The sequence below is a fragment of the Hemiscyllium ocellatum genome, chromosome 1 (assembly GCF_020745735.1).
Source record: "Hemiscyllium ocellatum isolate sHemOce1 chromosome 1, sHemOce1.pat.X.cur, whole genome shotgun sequence".
Taxonomy (NCBI): Eukaryota; Metazoa; Chordata; class Chondrichthyes; order Orectolobiformes; family Hemiscylliidae; genus Hemiscyllium; species Hemiscyllium ocellatum.
This window is the reverse complement of record NC_083401.1, coordinates 85,527,833-85,547,245: the sequence shown is the minus strand read 5'-3', so window position 1 is coordinate 85,547,245 and position 19,413 is coordinate 85,527,833. Positions and strand designations below refer to the sequence as shown.

The 19,413-nt window shown below is 39.2% G+C and overlaps 1 protein-coding gene across 5 annotated transcripts in view; it reads left to right on the top strand.

Annotated features, from left to right (window-relative positions):
* Positions 1-3,598: 3,598 nt before the first annotated feature.
* Positions 3,599-19,413, top strand: part of fat1a (FAT atypical cadherin 1a) — a 202,425-nt gene continuing 186,610 nt past the window's right edge. For 4 of the 5 annotated variants that reach the window (XM_060823906.1, XM_060823897.1, XM_060823891.1 and 1 more), the window contains exons 1-2: positions 6,277-6,438; positions 14,528-17,811. In XM_060823906.1, coding sequence (XP_060679889.1) covers positions 6,320-6,438; positions 14,528-17,811 — 3,403 coding nt within the window. In that variant the 5' untranslated portion in view covers positions 6,277-6,319. Of the gene's footprint in view, positions 3,821-6,276; positions 6,439-14,527; positions 17,812-19,413 lie in introns of those variants that run through there. The other variant, XM_060823915.1, reaches the window with a different exon arrangement.

The window sequence follows — 19,413 nt, the reverse complement described above, 5'->3', positions numbered from 1 at the left end:
AACTTTGAATTTTCTTCTGCATTTAGGACAAGTAGTTCCAGATTGCAGATCGAGCTTTGTTTTTCGTTTCCTCACTTTCCGTTTTCTTCTCTTTTCTTTTAGTTCTGTACATCTGTTGGCTTTAACGTTGCTGTTCCTTCACAGATGATGGTTTGCCAGAATTTCCTGTCCTTGAACATTGGTTTCCCAATTGTTGATCTTGATGTTATATTTCTTCAAGTTGATTTTAATACGTCTTTGAATCTCTTCTGTTGTTTGCCTCTTTTACGTTTGCCTTCTTTAAGCTGGGAGTAGAAGATTTGTTTCGGCAGATGTTCATCTTTTATCCAAACAACATGACCGCTCACTCTTAGTTGGTTCTTGATGATGTAGGCTTCAATGCTTGTTTTGCTTCATTCAGCATGCTGACATTAGTTCTTCTATCTAACCCGTTGATAGTCAGGATGTTTCAAAGGCATCATTGATGTATCTTTTCAAGTGTCTTCAGATGTTGTCCAAGTTTTTGATGCATACAAAAGCGTTGGGATCTCCACTGCTTTGTAGACTAACATTTTGGTGTCTGTCCAAATGTCATGATCACGAAAAACTCTTGTTTGAAGACATCCTAAAGCTGTTCCAGTGCATGTAAAACTATGTTGGATCTTGTCACTAAGGTCGACATTGGAGGAGACGTGACTTCCAAGATGTGGAAAGTGGTCCATGTTTTCAAGGATTGTTTCGCCAAATTGAATTGATGGTTCTATCTGATTTGTCTCAGTTGGTGATGTTTGATAGATGATCTGAGTCTTCTTGGAATTGATGGTAAGTCCAAGTTTCATGTATGCATGGTTGAAGGCAGTCAGAATCTGTGGTAGGTGGTTTTCTGAGAGAGCTGCAAAAGTGTTGTCATCTGCATTTTGGAACTCAATGAGGGAACTCATAGATGTCTGGTTTTTGGACTTATGATGGGCAAGATTGAAAAGTCTGCCATCTGTTCTATAGACAATTTCAATTCATGAGGGTAAGTTGTCCTTGATGATGTGGATAATTGTTACAGTGAAGATGGTGAACAATGTTGGGGCTGATCCTGATCTGACTTGAAAAGGCTCACAGTTACTGTTGCTGATCATAACTGTGGCAAGCAGGTCATTGTGGTGGAGTCTCAGGATTCAAATGTACTTTTTCAGAACATCCATAGGTGGGTAGGACATTCCATAGGAATTCCCTTGGTACTGAGTCAAGGGATTTGGTCCATAAATGCCATATACAAAGGTTGAAGTTGTTCAAGACATTTTTCTTGTAGTTGTTGCATAGTGAAGATCATCTCGATTGTTCCATGCAATGATCTAAAACTGGCTTGCGTCTCTGGAAGGATCTTCTCAGCTAAAGGCTTGAGCTGGTTGTTCATGACACAGGTGAGGATCTTTCTTGTTGTTGCTAACACAGAAATTTCACAATAGTTTCTGCATTCAGATCGATCGCCTTTTCTTTTGTAGATGATAATGTTTGCTGGGTCTCTAAAGTCTGATGGCAAGTCTTAGTTTATCCAGATCTTGATGAGAAGTTGATGCAGTTAGCAATGAAGCAGGTTACCTCCAATTTTGTAGACATCAACTAATATTCCATTAAGTCTAGTGACCTTTTTCAAGATTTTGATGACTTCCTTGAATTCTTCAAGTATTGGTACTTTGCTTAGGGGTCATCAATGGGCTGTTTTGGAATGTTGTTGATTACATTCCTGTCAAATGGGACTGTTTGACTGAGAAGATCTTCAAAATGCTCCCTCCATCTAGAATTGACATCAGCATTGCTCTTCAGATTGCTTTTGAGAGGTGCTTGGCCATGAGTGGATGCGCCAAAAATAGTTTTAGTTGCATTGCCTCAAAGTCGTTCATATCCGCTAATTGTTGGATTTCCTCCATCGCTGAATTTTCAGGTTTCAGGTACTCTTCTCAACTGCAGCCTTCCATTCCTGATAGCGTTTCCTTTTGGTAGCCGATTATTGGTCATTTTGTAAGGTGATGAAAGGTTTTCTCTTTTTGTCGATAAGCTGTTGGAATAGTTTGTCGTTATTTTATTGAACCAATCCTAATGTTTTATTGTCTTGAACCCAACTGTTTCTGCGCAGGAAGCAATGATAACATTCTTCAATTGATTCCAGTATTCTTTTATGAATGGTTGGATTTGTTGAAGCATTTGTTTTTGAAGATTTCATCGAAACTACTGAACAATTTTCCTGCTTCTGTCCAAACATTGAGTGACTGAATCAAGTATTCATCACTTTCATGCTAGTTCTTAAGTAGGAGCTTCCAGCCATCACATTGCCTGTTCCTGTCAACCTCCCCCAATTGCTGAAAGACTTGAAGAAGTAACCCACAGAATGAAGATGCCTGTGCTCATATTTGTTTAACATGTACTTGATGTTGCACTCCAAGAAGCACATGATACTTCACAAATCAACCATCTGATTCCAATAGCATGGAGACCACGATGATTGGAGTTGATGGATTTGTTGTCGCCTTCATCCGCCTTCACAGCTGTTGAGGTCAAAGTAACATGTCTGCCTGTTCTACCGTTGAGGTCTTGATTGGATTGTTCTTTGTCACAGACCTCACCCTTGACCTTACAGCTATGAGCATAGCTCCAGATGGCATTGCTCATGAGATCTCAGGACCACACAAGCTTCGCCATGATAACAAGGTGACAATCCAAGGAGAGGCTACCATGCTGCTAACTATGTTAAGGCAGTGTTTTATGAGTTAGTCTGCGCATACATTTTATTATTTTATATCTCTGTCCAATTTGTTATACTCTCGATGTTTCACCATATGGCTCAAATTAAACATTATTATTCTGATCAGTTTGGCCTTGATATTTCCCTTCCTTTGTTTTCATTCAAGTTTGAAAATTTTGATTTTTCCTCGCCTTTCTGCAATTCTCTGACATGGGATCAGAGAGGTTTAGACCTTTCTTTACCCAACATCAGTCAATTGAAAATTTCAAGACTGAGATTAAAAGATTTTTGTTCAAGAAAGTTACCATGACAGAAGGAGGAAAGACAGGCCCAAAAACAGATCAGCTCTCACCTAACTTAATGGTGAAGACTCATTGAGCTCAATAGTTCAGTAAGACTGTAGAACTGTCCTTAGCAAACCACAGGTCTTGCTCAGTGAGGTAACGTGTTAAATGTTACTTTGTTATTGAAGACCCAACGTCACTTTCGCCCTAAAAAGGTGAGTTATCCAATAATTTAATTGAAACACTGTAAGTAACAATAAGGGATATGAATTCAGTGCAAACATTGTGAATTATCCCATACTTTGAAGTAAGCATTTTTCAGTTGAGTGCAACTTTGTTTAACCTAGGCGGATTAACCTTACTGTGAATTACTGAAAGAAATGATCGAAAGAATAAACTTACTGTACAGAAAATAGAGCAAAATGCTTGCAATGTTATATGATATATATATAGCACACGGCACAGCCAAGTCCATTCAATTGTCTATTTTTCTGGCAAACCACTTCTGGATTTTTTTTAAACTTGGGAAACTTTCAATCCATTGCAAAGCCTGGGAATCGCTGACGTCACAACGTCTCGGCCACAGTCATCCCGCTAGGAACTGTATTCGCCGCTGAGTTTGGAACTGCTTTTACATGACTCCTCCACTTTATCCAGATCGTTACAAACTTGTTTTGAATCCCTGGAAATGTGATGATTCTGAAGAATATCACTTCGATCATATTTTCTGGTGGTGTGAGTTAAAAGCAGGAATAGCGTTTTCTTTTCCCCAGTAATCCCCAGGATTTTGTCTCCTCGGGAACTGTCGGATCCAGCTGGTCTGGTAAGTCGTTGTAATGGAGTAGATACAACAATGTAGTGATTTCACATTGATGCAGTTTCCAATGCGCCCTATGCCGCTCAATAATTTCAGGTAGATTCATTTTATCCTGCACTGACGATGGAACAGCGAATATACATGACGATACACCTCATCTTGACTTGAAATTGTTTTGTTTGCTAGATACTGTTTGGTAAAAGTGAGTGTTAAAGATTTCGAAAGAAACTCGAATTGATTGAATTAAGCAACAAGCTTTATTAAAGCTAAGATTGGGTCGTTTTGGAAAAAAAAACACACAACAGAAAGTGTGCAATTCAGGGGAAGGTTCATTGCAGAAGACCCGTAAAAGGTAACCTTTGGCAGTGCTTTTCCCGAAATGGTGCGATTACTCAAGTTTACAGCTTCGACTCCTGTAACAACGATGATCGTCAGCTCATCGCTCGAAAATCCTTTCAGTTAGAACATTGTAACAGAGCGCCCCCGCGTGCTTCACAAAAAGTAAGGTACAAAACGGCGTTCATTTACAAAAGCAACTGAGCCCATGTCCCAATAACCATCCTGGTCAATATTTAACTAAGGCCCAGCTAAGAAAATGCAAAGTTTCCCTATTTAATATCTGCACAGTGTGCATTTAGTTACCAATTTGGTGGAGTTGGGGATTGAGAGGAACAATAGGACTTTTATTTTTCAAACGGATCAGTCTCTTGAATTTAGGTGTTTTAGGAAAACATTCCAATAATATTTGCAAGGTCGACTTGCCCACAGCAAGTCGAGTGAGCACGTCAGAAGGTTTGCCTGATACATGTAATAGTGTTATTTATTTAACACGACAGTAAAGATTGAGTAATCTGACCTTTTAACCTATGGCCAGAATGTAAATCGATATTGAGATGATTAATAATTTCATTGTGATGTCGATGATAATTCATCGAATTGCAGGTTTTTTTATAGTTCAGGCGAGACCCATTATTTCATTTCAATTGGATTTCCGCTTTCTTCAGTTGACTGTACACATGTTCAAGAAAGGTTTTGGCACCAAGTGTGTGGGGATGAAAGTAAAGGTAATTCTAACCAGGGGAAGGCCACCATTGATTGTCAGGATAGTTTGGTTCCAGTCATATTGCTTGAATAATGCTCCACACAACGTGTTTGGATCCATTTGTACCTCCTGTCATTCTCTGCAGAAACTCTGGAGTTCTTTCTCTCAAAGTCAGGGATTCATGATGAGATTGTTTGAAAGAAGAAAGTGGTTTGAAATATTCTTCGTCCTCAAGGTTTGCAGGTCTCAGTAAATCAAACTGTTGGCTCGCTCGCTCATTAGACAAAATGTGCATTGTACCATAGAGAAGAACTAGCCTTGGGCTCATTAATTTTAACATTTTTTGGATCTAATTGGCCTTTTGCAGAATTGATTATTACTAAGTATTGCTTTTCCATGTAATTTGCAAAGTCATTACTAATCGTCTTTTAGTTTGGGAAGGGAGCGGTGCTGTTTTAAGTTGCACGGGATGAGCTGGAGTACTTTGTAAAACCTGTGAAGGTGACTCTATTGGATCATAATAAAATGGAGCAGTGTTCATCTGCCTTTCGTGTTGATGATGAGATTCTGGAGCTAAGATCGTACTTTTGTAACATGCACATCTTGTTTTGCATTGGCAAACGGATGGACGAGACAGGTCTTTGGTCTTCATTTTAAATTTGGCATACCCAAAATTCCCACTTTTTTGTCTGTAGAATTCATATTGTCACAAACGTTGCAAATGGTGGTAGTCTCACGCTTTCCGATGCAGTTTCGGCACAATTTAATTGTCATTCCATGTTGCATTGGAGATTGAAGTGGGCTGGTATCTGTCCTGTCCGCTCAAATCTTTGTCCATTTGACCTGTAGTTTCTAATACAGGCGAGCCGTGTGACTTGAAATATGTTAACACACAGAATAGAAACTTGGTTCTGTGTGAAGTTACTTCTGGAGACAATTATGGTGTAGCTTTAAACTGTGTGCCCTCCCTATCCACTTCACTCAGTTGGCGTAATGGTACAGTATTGTTAACGGAACCGAGGAAGTTACGGGAAGATTTTGTCTGGTTAGAAATAAAATTGGGGGGTGGGAATAGGGAAAAAAAACTGCTTGAGAAAGATTTGTAAAATGGTTGAGATTTAATTAAAAGTTTTAAAAGATGTATTCTTTTATTCCTATTTTGCTTCCAGAAAGTTAAGCCCATTTTGCTTGATTTATTTTTTGATAGTTGTATGGGGTGGGGGCAGTGGTGGAGGTGGGAGATAGGTTTGGAAGTGCAGCGAGACGCCCCTCACACTGCTGTGTGGACAGACTGAGGGAGCCACGCTGTGCTCTTGCTGTTTGCTGCATGCCAGGGGAAGCTAGTGCCGGGCACGGCGCATGCTCAGGGCGGGCTGCGGACCGGTGAGGGACAATCTCACCATGGTGTGTCCAGCCTGGAGGGAGTTGCTGGTGCTATCTGCTCGCCGCTTCCCCAGGAGTAAATGCTGGCATTCCTGAGTTGGTGGGTGGGGGAAAGGAAGGAAAAAAGTAAGCTGTCGCCTCTGTGTGCTGGGGGGGAAAAGAAAGTCTGCGACCGGCAGCACGCCTCTATGCAACTACCGTGAGTTTTTCCCCTTTACTTTTCTCCTGTGGCTAAGCACAGAAGCAGATATGTACTTGTTCGTGTCTTGTTTTAATCATTTTCTCGCCTCGTGGAACAACTCCTCGCAAAGTTTAGCTTAAAGCACTTGTTTTTGGTGACGAGTTGGTGCCACAGGTTTGCACTTGATCGATGTGAGCCCGTGGGAGAGAGGGGCACATACACTGCCCGCCTCCCCTGAGCAAGCGGTGGGGAAACCGGGCAGCTTCAAGAACTTGCCGGCAATTTTCTTCCCTTGTCTCTCTCAGGCATTAATCACCTTTGCTTCCTTTGTGCATGTTTATCTTCGCTTTTTTTTAAAATTTAAAAAAGAAGTATTTTCTCATTCCAGCTGAATAGTTGGTAGTTCGCCAGAAGATGTGGATTTGTACTGTGAGGAGAAGGAAAGATTTTTCAAGGAGACTTCAACAAAACAGGAGCATGCAGACCCCAGACAGTGCCTTTCTTTTCCGCTCTCTGTCCCGATTCGTTTCATTTCGCTCTCACCAGGTTGAGGGAATTCGATCCTTCCGATAATAGGGCTGCACTATCTTGAAGCAGCAGGCAATTTATTTTTCGATCTGACCAGAGAGAAATGCTCCATGTATTTATGGCTATGGGAGCACAGATTCGTTATGTTAGAGACAGCAACACGGCTGGAATCCGGGAGGTCTTGGGGGAAATCTCGGCGTCTTCTGACCAGTTGGGAGTTGTTTGTTTAATTTTAAACATTGCTTCTTGGTAATCCAGCTTGGCACTTTGCAAACCATATAAAACAAACCCCAGCCTGGAATGAAGCGGTTTTGCCTCTTTTATTTAGTTTTCGGAATGCAGACACGTGGTAAAATACTCTCCACTTTACAGCTTTAATTCATTTTTCTTTGTAATCAAAGCGTTTCTGAAAACAATTGTAAACGTTTGGCTAGACCCCATTCAAGGCGTCTTGTTCTTAGCTTCAAATTCTACTGTTTAAATCAGTTCAGGTTTGATTGGGTGAGTAGTTTGAGTGCCATTTGCAATGAATAGGTCACGACCTAAGAAACTCATTACTTACAATTGTTACTGAATCGATTATTGATCAGGTGGGATGAACACTGTAGAACCTTGTTCCTGTTTTATTGGTCTGTAATAGGAGCTTTGGAACTGCTAATAAATCTGTTAATAATTTAGAGTAAAAGATCTGGTTTATTTAGGATTGTTGTGTGGGGGTAGGAGTGGGAAACATCTGATGAAGTAGCCTTTGTTTCTGTAGGATATTAATTTCTTTTCAAAGACTTTTTTTTCAAGTCTGAAGTCCATTGGAAATTTACTCAGGGTTACAAACCATTTTTGTTTTGCAAATTTATACTGAATTGACTTGAAACTTGGCAACTAAATTGTTGGAAAGGAACAAGAATTAATCCTTCAGCTGATAAGGAGCTTTTTAAATGGGCTGTTTTATGTACCAAATGCAACTGACAAATGTAGTTCTGACTTTTTCTGTTCTGTCTGAAGTAAATTTAAATATTTGACAAATTAATTTCCAAACTGCATTCCCAATTGCAGACTTTCAAGACCTTTGGATTTGTTTTCCAAGTGTTAGATCTCTTTTGCAATTATCATCTTTGTGCCTGGTGTAATTTTGAAATATCAGCAGTTAACTTTATCTGCTTGCTATGATATACTGTTTTGTTCCTGGAAATGGTGCTTTGTTATCAAGGTCCTGTTTGTGAGTCAGCAGCTTTGCAAAGTGGTTATTCAGGTCTTGTGAATTGACAGATTGGGTGAGGGGGGATGTTGATGGAGTAGATGTGAAGAACTAAACTTGCTTTGGACCAGTTGGCTTTTGCATCTAGAGTCATAGAGATATACAGCATGGAAACAGACTCCTTGGTCCAACACATTCATGCCAAACAATAATCCTAAATTGATCTAGTCTCATTTAAATTTGAATCTGACAGCATTTGGTTGATATCCCTGAAAACTCTTTCTATTGATCTACACATCCAGATGCCTTTTGAACATTGTAATTGTACCATCCTCAACTATTTCCTCTGATCGCCCATTCCATACACGCACCATAGTCTGTGTGAAAACGTTGTCCCTTAGGACACTTTTATATTTTTCCCCTCTCACCTTAAACCTGTGCCCTCTAGTTTTGGACTCCCTTACTGTGGGGAAAAGACTTTGGCTATTCATTCTATTTGTACCCCTCGTGATTTTATAATCCGCTATAAGGTGACCCCTCAGCTTCTGATAATCCAGAGAAAATGGCCCCAGCCTATTCAGCATCTCCCTATAGCTCAATCCTCCAACCTTACAGGTAAAGCATCTGACTCACAGCAAACTGACAACATTTTGGAGTTGGATTACTGTATCATTGCAGTAGCAGTAGTGTTAAAGTTGGTGATTGATAAGCATTGTTTACATCTGTAATGTTTCAGCTTGCTTTATAAATTACAAACTTTTGAGCTTGAGACTGAAATTGTAATTTGCATCAGCCAGTGAAATAACTGTCAATTTAGTTTAAAGTTGCTTTCAGAGCCATATTACTTCACTTGTAAAACACTGAAAAAGTTTTTAATGGTTAAAGTTACCAGGATTGATGGAGTAGATGTGAAGAACTAAACTTGCTTTGGACCAGTTGGCTTTTGCATCTAGAGTGATTATTCCTATTTCTGTGTGGTAGAAGGCATCATTGGTATTTTCCTGTAATGACATTGAACCTTGGGAGAAATGTCACTGTAAAATCAAAGAGATTGTAAGAACCCTACAAGAGAATGCCAAACCTTGCCTATGTATGTAAAGAGGTGTTTTCAGAGTAAAAGATGTTGCTAATTCACAATAGTAAACACCTAATCCCGTGGATTCCTTGACATACGATAACTTGTTTGTTAGAATTCCATTAATGATATTTGTAAAATTTGCTAGTGTACCTGATTTTGGCAGACTGGATGTGTTAATGGCATTTTGTGGTGAATAATCTCTGAAATAAGACTGACGTTACAAATTACTGGTAGCTTATATGTCAAAGGCATGTTTGGACATGTTCTGTTAATGTTACAGTCCTCTTTGCTAGTGGTGATCATGAAAAACTTTGCAAACTTACAAGTTTTGTGATGCCAGCTCACATAAGGACTTTTGTGCAAATATAGAGTCAGAGGTCTTGATGAATGATTCTCTAAATTTTTCCGTGATTAGAATTGATTACTGGAAATTTGGACACATTGATTTCCATGCCTGATGATCTGACCTTTGCTCAGATTGAGGGATAATAAACTGGTAGCCTTGCTTAATGATATTTACCCTATGTAATGCACAGAATGTTGAATGAAATAACATTATAATGGAATTGTGATTACATACATCTGCTTCAGGAAATCTACTCCTTTGTCAGCAGTAGAATGAAAAATTATAATAGGCAAAATAATTAAGGAAAACAGAAGTGATTTGTTAAATGAATTTAATTGTGCTGTAGTCCTTCCACCGGTCCTTTTTTCCATTAGTTGATGATACTCCAAGACACTCCTGTCTCCACTATTCTAGATGTTTTTAATTAATCTGTCACAAGATCCTCTTCTTTCCCATTCTATTCTATTCCTTTTATTCTTTTGCTGATGACTTTCACCAGTGAATAATCACCTTTCGGATTGCACCACCTTCTGCCTTCACAATTCACATTACCTGTGAGCCATATGTATGTTTTATTAGGGTCTAGTTTATGTTCTTAAATTGAACTGTGTTAAATTCCTGTTTTGTTTGCCAATTAGACCATTTCCTCTTGGTACTAGCAGTATTAACAGTTAATCCACTACCTCAAAGCATTTTTGGGATTACCCTTGGTCCTTCTTCATCTGTCACATTGTTGGCTTCGTTATCTCTTCAGTTTTGATGTAGAACTCTTCCACTGGTGCCTTCCAAGAGGTTTAATGTTTTTTCCTCTCACTACTTCTGAAACCCTGCATGTTACACAAGCTTCTGTGCAGCCATGTCTGGGAACCCTTTTGCAGAAGCCCACAGTCTCTCTCTAAATGTAATTTAAGAAAAACATTGTAATCTGACATGATTCTCCTGTGTATTTGTCTCTTTTCATTCCTTTTCATATTATATGAATACTGCTGTGACATTTTTATCTATCTTGTTCAATCTAAATTCACACTATCCTCAACACTCCTCTCATTCACACCTCACAACTCCGTCCTAATCAAGTTCTATTGTATAACTTATGACATGTGATTCAAAACTCCTTACTTCCCTCAGCTTCTCTATTACTTTTTTCACAACCTTCAGACTTTGCCCTGCAACGTGCACCTTTGCTCCTGATTTCCTTTTTAACAAAGTAATGACCCCGTACAAAAAGTGTCTGTTTTGAGTTTATCATCACATACTTAATCACTATATAAGAATAATGCTATGTAATATGCATGTTGTAGACTTTACTCTGAATTCTTTAATTGAAAAAGTTATTTTAAGAGTATACTAAAATAGAAATTGTTTCGCTGCCTTTGCATGAAAGCCATATGTGATGAAATTACCCACTGCTCGAATGTAGTGAAAAATATCAGTGGACTAAATTAGCTGCTGGACAAACAGCTAATGTGTATTTCTGTTAAATCCTGCCAGGTACTAAATATACACCGGAAGTAGGCCTTGTAATACATGTTTAGTTGATATTAAATGGCTGGCAGATGGTTACATTTGGGGTTGGTTAGCTCAGTTAGCTCAATATCTGGTTTGCTGATGCACAATGTATCCAACAGCACATGATTTGGCGATGCTGGTGTTGGACTGGCGTGTACAAAGTTACATCACACCACCAGGTTATAGTCCAAGAGGTTTAATTGGAAACGCTAGCTTTCGGAGTGCTGCCCGTTCTTCAGGTGGTTGTGGAGTGCACAATTGTAAGGCACAGAATTTATAACAGAAATTTACAGTGTGATGCACTCCACAACCACCTGATCAAGGAGCGGCGCTCTGAAAGCTAGCGTTTCCAATTAAACCTGTTGGACTATAACTTGATGTTGTGTGACAGCACAAGTTCAGTTTCTGCATTGGCTAAGGTTACCCATGAAGGCTCCTTCTTTTCAACCATGCCCTGAGCCGAAGGTGTGATGATGTCTTGCCCTACTTTGGGGTCTCCTTTTCTCTGTCTGCTTCTCGTTCTGGCTCCCTTTTGATAATGCAGTGATGGTTTTATCAGCTTTGTTCAATACAGAAACCTCTTGTCTTTGTGCTTACATTTGGTTAAGTGCTGATTTTCTTTTACATGCCATCCATTTGGAAAAATTTTTAAGATTGAGGATTTGGTGTTGCCTCAAATGTTAACTGCTATGTGACCTCATTTGAGAATAGACTGGAATGTTGCATTTAAGAGGGTTGTTATGCATTCTGATAAATATTTTCTTTAAAAGGCTAAGATTCCATTAAAAGGAATTTATTATCCATCCATCTTGAGTATAAAGATTGCAAATGTAACCACTTAATTGCACGAACACTTGATTAAATCTTTTGTTTATTAGATGAGCTAAACATGTCAGAAATGTTCAGTCCCTTTGTAAAATAAAAGTTTCAGCATGTTTCGAGTGTGCTTTGGAGTGAGTTCAATTCTTCAGACATTTGTAGATTCAGCAAGACTCCAACAATTAAATAGTCTGCCAGCAGTCACTGTCTAGCATTCTATAAAAAGGATAGTTACATTGCTGAGGTACCAGAGGACTGCTAATGTCTGTCAAAGTCAAACCAAGCAAGAATAAATACATTCGTCATATCTTTCCTGCAGTGTGGTGACCAGAACTATAGACTGTGCTCTAGCAAAGTTCTGTAGAGCTCCAACATGACCTCCCTGTGCTCACAATCTATGCCATGACTATGAAAGGAAAGCATCCCATATGTTTTTTTTAACCACCCTATAAACCTATCCTTCTTGCTACTTTGACAGATCTGTGGAGAAGCCACCGTCCCGCCCCTGTTAAATCCCTTTATTCCTCAAGCTCCCTAGTATCTTGCCATTCACTGAGTACTCTTATCTTACTTTTTCTTCCAAAGTGCACCACCTAGCGTTTATCAGGGTTAAGTTCTATCTGTCTTTTGCCTGCTCTTCTGACCAATCCATTTATATCTTCCTGTAACCTCACACCTGACTCCTTATTGGCAACCACCCAGTCTTTGTGTCATCTTTAGACTTATTGTTCTTCACTCCCACCAACCTCCCTGGGCTACATTTTCATCTACATCATTTATGAATATCTTAAACAATAAGGGACCCAGGACTGATCCCTGTGGTACACCACTGCACACGGGAGCTTCAGTCAAACTAACCGTCTTCTACCTGCACTTCCTGAAAGCAGGGAGGAAAATTGGGAGATCATTTGTAAAGTTTGTTTAGAATTCTCATCCTATCTGGAATTTGAAATTGATTGTTTGACACCAAATAATAGGGGAGGGGTGTAAAATAGACCTGTTGCTACTCTGGGGGTGTATTGTACCAATGTCATGAGCATCCTCAACAGATGCTGTGGGGATAGTTGTAAATCATGTAAAACTACAGGGATTCACAGAACAGATCCTTCTGATACTGAACTTTGCAGATCCTAGGGGCTTTACAACAGCAACAAAATCTCAAGGACATTTCTCCATCAACATTATAAAGCAAGATTAGATATCAAGACATATAAGGAGATATTAAGGGAGGTGGTCAAAGAGGTAGATTTGAAGGAGCACCTGAAGGATAAAAGTAAGATATTGGGGTTTGAGGAAGAAATTCTGGACCTTGAGAACTTTTTCAGCTAAAGGCATAAGAAACCTGAAGTAAAACGACCACATTGGGAGCACTCGATGTGGTCAACTAGGTGCTCCTGATGTGGTCTTCTCTACATTGGGGAGGCCAAATGTAAATTTTGGGAATGGTTCGCCAGGCATCTGAGCGGGGCCTGCAGGGGTTGACCGGACCTCCCAGTTACTACCCATTTTAATTCCCCTTCCCACTCCCTTTCTGAAATGTCCATCCTTTGCTACAATGAACCAAACTGCAAATTGGATGAACATCACCTCATCTACTGCCTGGGCAGCCTACAGTTCTCCAGTGTCAAATAACCTCCCTTTCCATCCCTGACTCCCTTCCACCGCCCTTCCACCTCCTTTCCATTCCTCCCTGCCACCAACCGGATTCATTCCTCCCGTTGACCAACCAGGTTGTACCCTCTACCTGTCTTCACCTATCCCCACTTCACCACCCTGCCCCTGCCACCCCCTTTATCTGCGGTACCCCCCCCCCCCCCCACCCCCCAGTCCTGAAGAAAGGTTACATCCAAAATTTCGACTTCTCCACCTCCTGATGCTGCCTGGCTTGCTGTGTTCTTCCAGCCTCCTGCCTGTCTACCTGGGATCTTAATGGCCTACTATTGCTCCTACTTATGTTCTCAGGTGGAAATAAGCAGCCTCAGTGGCATAAGGACATGTTCATAATTTATTTTAGTGTTGAATATGATGTAAAACGTTTGAACAATCTAGTTCTCCTGCGCAGTTGCTGGCAAATTGAATTGGGGAAGAGGAAATACTTGCTCATCCAGATCTTAAATTCGCATTAAAACCTTTTACCTTGTTGCCAGTAACTTTAAATCTGTGCTGTCTGATTTTCAACTAGTTTCTTAATTTACTCTGTCGAGTCCCTTTGAAAAGGAAAGGGGTGATGACGGGAGATTTGAAGGAGGAACAGTATCTTCAAAAGAGTAAACCATTAACAGTATCAGCTAAGATAAGACCAAGGAAGGGAAGTTGGATCCTTTTACGTTTGGTTTACAATGGGTTATGGAAGGGAGACGTGGTAATGTCAGCAAGAATAGTCAATTATGAAAAGACTGATCATTTCATAATTTGGATATTCACTGCCTGTGATTTGCACACAGATAAATATCTGATCTATGCTGGTATCGGATGGAATTCTGCTCTAGATACCTTGATGTTTGAAATGGAAATGAATTATTTTGCCAGAACTTTGTGCATTATTTATTGCTTTTCATAGTTTGTGGATCTCCTTTGTGCTCAAGTCTTTTTATTAATGTTCTCCTTAAAATTTAACTTTTGTTTTTTTTAGGTCAGTTGGTGATTACCCAAGTGTCATCATGGTGAGACCTACAGCACTACTGTTTTCAGTTCTACTTTTACAGCTTTCAAACAGCTGTGAAGGAAATGGGAAGAAAGAACCAGTATCATCAGCACAGTTCACACAGCATCTTTATAATGCTTATATTTATGAGAATTCTGCGGCCAAAACCTATTTAGAAAGTCATGTAAAAATGGGCATTTACATCTCCAGTCCATCCTCGGAGTTTCGGTATAAAATTATTTCTGGAGATCATGAAAACTTGTTTAAAGCTGAAGACTATATTCTTGGGGATTTCTGTTTCTTGCGCATAAGGACTAAGGGAGGGAATAGTGCAGTCTTAAACAGGGAAGTGAGGGACCATTATATGCTGAATGTTAAAGCTGTTGAGAAAAAAACAAATGCTGAAGCACGGACAAAGGTGAAAGTCCATGTTTTAGATACCAATGACTTGAGGCCTTTGTTTTCACCAACCTCATACAGTGTGTCTTTGCCAGAAAGCACAGCACTGAGAACAAGTGTGGCCAGAGTCAGAGCCACGGATGCTGACATTGGTACCAATGGAGAGTTTTATTATAGTTTTAAGGACAGAACGGATATGTTTGCCATTCATCCCACCAATGGCGTGATTACTCTGACAGGCAAGTTGGACTACGGTGAGACAAAACAGTATGACCTGGAAATCCTTGCAGCTGATCGCGGTCAGAAATTATATGGCAGCAGTGGAATTAGCAGCATGGCAAAACTTACTATTCACGTGGAACAGGGAAATGAACATGCACCACTCATTTCGGCTGTTACTCTCACTCCATCGGAAACTGACACGGATCCAACATATGCACTTATAACTGTGGAAGATGAAGACCTGGGAATCAATGGAGAAATAGCTTCCTTAAATATTGTGGCAGGTGATCCCTTGCATCAGTTCAAAGCCGTGAGGTCAAACCCTGGTAGCAAAGAATATCGTATTAAAGCTGTTGACCAGGTTGATTGGGAAAGTCAGTCTTCTGGATATAATCTCACACTGCAAGCGAAAGACAAAGGAAATCCTCCTCAGTTTTCCTCTGTGAAAGTTATCCATGTTATGCCCCCACAGTCAAAGTCTTTGCCATGTCGATTTGAGAAAGCTGTTTACAAGTCCAGACTGAATGAGTTTGCACCCCCTCATTCTCCAGTTGTAATGGTTACAGCTAGTCCAATGTATCCACAGATCAAGTTTGCTCTAAAACATCATGCTGCTAAGTTTCGTATTAACCCTGATACTGGTCTCATCACTACAAATGACTTTCTAAAAACACAGGAAGCTTTTCATTATGAGCTTGAAGTTATAATTGTTGACAAACAAGCATCAACAAAGGTAATTGTTGATGTGATAGATATGAATGATAATGCTCCAGAATTCAAACAGTCATCCTATAAAGCCAGTGTTAATGAAAATGTACCTGTTGGTACTAGCGTTTTGACTGTGAGTGCTACCGATGTTGATAGTGGTGAAAATGGGTATGTAACATATAGCATAGCGAACTTGAATCCACCACCTTTTGTGATAGACTACTTCAGTGGTGAAATCACAACCTCCAAGGAATTGGATTATGAATTGATGCCAAGGATTTATAATTTGCGGATTCGTGCATCAGATTGGGGCTCACCTTATCGTCGTGAAGTTGAAGCACTTGTAACTATTTTCTTAAACAATCTGAATGACAACAAGCCACTGTTTGAGAAGGTGAACTGTATAGGTACAATGCCAAGGGATCTAAATGTTGGTGAACAAATTGCCACGGTGTCTGCTATTGATGCAGATGAGTTACAACTGGTCAGATACCGGATACTATCGGGAAACGAACTGGATCTGTTCGACTTGAATCCCAATTCAGGTGTTCTTGTTTTGAAGCGATCTCTAACAGATGAACCTGGCCTACAAGGGTCTTTTTATAGTCTGCAAATCACAGCTACAGATGGGGAGAACTTTGCTACCTCAATGTACATTAACATCACTGTGGCCACAAGTCGCAAACAAGTTAACCTGAATTGTATAGAGACCGGAGTGGCGAAACACTTGGCAGAAAAGCTTCTCCAGGCAAATAAGATCCACAATCATGGAGATGCTGAAGAGTTATTTTCTGATAATCATTCAATCAATCGCCATGCACCACATTTTGGTTCCTTCCCAAGTGTAATTGAAATTAAAGAAGACAAACCAGTAGGAACAAATTTACTGCTTATTAATGTTACTGATCTTGATAACGGTTTTAATGGGAAATTAGTCCATGTAATTTCAGGAGGTGATCCTGATAGCAGATTTATTGTTGATCTTGAAACAGGATGGTTAAAAGTATTCACCCCACTTGACAGGGAAAAAACTGATCATTACACGCTTAATATAACTGTTTATGATCTTGGGATACCTCAGAAGTCTGCTTGGCGTCTGTTAGATGTGAACATATTAGATGCAAATGATAACAGTCCAGAATTTCTGCAGGATATGTATTTTGAAGAAGTGAGTGAAAACCAAGAAGTGGGGAGTGAAATTATTCAGCTTGAAGCAACAGACCAAGATCTGGGTGCCAATGGTGAAATCAAGTACTCACTTCTGACTGGCACAGATGTGTTTGCAATTGATAGTGCAACTGGAATTGTGAAAGTTATAGGGTTGCTAGATAGGGAAAAAAACCCTGTTTACTTATTAAAGATCGAAGCCAGGGATCAAGCTAAACAGGAGCCACAACTGTTTTCAACAGTGTTGCTGAAAGTAACTTTGGAAGATGTAAATGACAACCCACCTGAATTTATTCCTCGAAACTATCACATTAAAGTTCGAGAAGACCTTCCGATAGGAACTGTTGCAATGTGGCTAGAGGCCTATGATCCTGATGTTGGACACAGTAGTCAAGTACGCTATAGTCTGATAGATAATGGAGATGGCTATTTTGATGTGGACAAACTAAGTGGAGCTCTACGTATTGTACAAAAGCTGGATTTTGAGAAGAAACAGTTCTATAATCTGACTGCTCGAGCAAAGGATAAAGGACGACCAGTTTCTCTATCTTCAACTTGTTACATTCAAGTGGAAGTAGTGGATGTAAATGAGAATTTATATCCTCCCGTCTTTCCATTCTTTGCGGCTAATGGATCTGTCAGAGAAGATGTTCCTATTGGTACACCTGTAATGATGATAAGTGCTGATGATAATGATAGAGGCAGAGATGGAGAAGTTAGATATTCCATAAGGGATGGATCTGGACTTGGAATCTTCAAAATTGATGAAGAGAAAGGTAGGCGGTTTTAAAAATTATCTCAGTTTGTTCCTCGCTTACCTTAATCCACTCCCTTTTGTAGCTCCTCCTTTGTAACGGAATTTGTGTCTGAGCTGTGACTTAAACTTTTCAGCAGACCAAGATACATGTTAATACCGTGAAAGTGTAGGGACAGGAAGAGGTTATCATTTTAAGCTTCTGTCTTCAACTAAGTTTTGACTTTGAGTTTCCAACAAACACATATTTTGTATTTGTGGTGAAATGGATTCTTTTAAGTCTTTTCATATGGTTTTCGTTATGCATATCTGTTGAAGTCTAGATATATCTGCTTCACTAATAACTGTTCAAATGCCAGGATTATTAAATGTGAGAATAGCCTGTTTGGTCATTAAAAGTATTTTAAGTCTATGATTTTGTGTCCCTTATTTTGTTTGTGTTAAAATCATTTTCAAGCCCAGGTAAGATCAATCAAACTATTTTCCATTCTTACCCCACTTCCTAAATTGTAAATAAGGACTTTAAAATTGGAATTCTGGGATTTGAAATATCTGGACTTAATTTGTAACCCATCTAGCTTTTTTCTGTCAGACCTGCGAGGCATTTGAACTGGGTTTTTGGTCTCCTATGGAAAAGTTTCAGACTAATTCTTATCAAATAGAACAGGGCAATTAATAAAGAGTCTCTTATGCTGACAATGAAGTATAAAACTTTGAAGAGAAAAATGTTAAATAAGGCTTTTAGATTCAAAACATAGTTATTACAATGTGAGATTAAATGATTTTTGATACTAAATGTTATATTTTGAGCTTTTCAAGAACAAATTGTACCACATATTGACAGATATGGTTATGTCCCTTCATAAACACTAGTGAGCAGTAAATAGTTTTTTAATGATTTGGTAAGCACTTTTTGAAAACCGAAATTTTGAGTTGCAGGAATTTCAGCTTCCCTTGGGTTTATCTTATGTTGATTTTTTTTTTGTACAGAATTTGGTTAACCTAACTAATGTAATTTGAAATAACTAGAAATTATTGTAATATTGTTCTGTCTGATTAGTACACTTAAGTGTTTAATTTCCCAATGAGAGGTAGCCCTAACCCCGTTAGTCCACATTGTATAAAATATCCCTTTTTTTCAAGCAACTTAACAAGAGTATTCATAAAATATTGCTGGAATCCTACTTTAATCATTGATATTGTGCTTTCGACAGCCTTATAACCCTCCTGTTCTGAATTAAGTCACTTACATTTTTGGTGATAGAAAATGCTTGAAACAGGCAGCATTTGAAAAGGATAAGATTAATGTTTAGGCTATGAGCCCTTTCCTTTAGCCGAAGTGAGAGAGGGGCACTGAAGAGTCTGTTTTTGGTTCCAGGTGTAGATGGATCTAATGTGTATCTCTAAGAATTACTATTTATATTTCAGGCTATGATGTTAGAAGTTTTTCTTCCTGGATTTGCAAGGTTTTTATGGTTTCAAACTCTGCTTATTATGCACCCTAACAAATTTTTTTTAAGCTTGCAATTGTTAAAATGGTTGAATTTTTAAAGAGCTTTTGAGATAACTAGGATAAATATTATTGACTTAAAATTGTGGACATATTGCCAGTTTCAAAACTTTT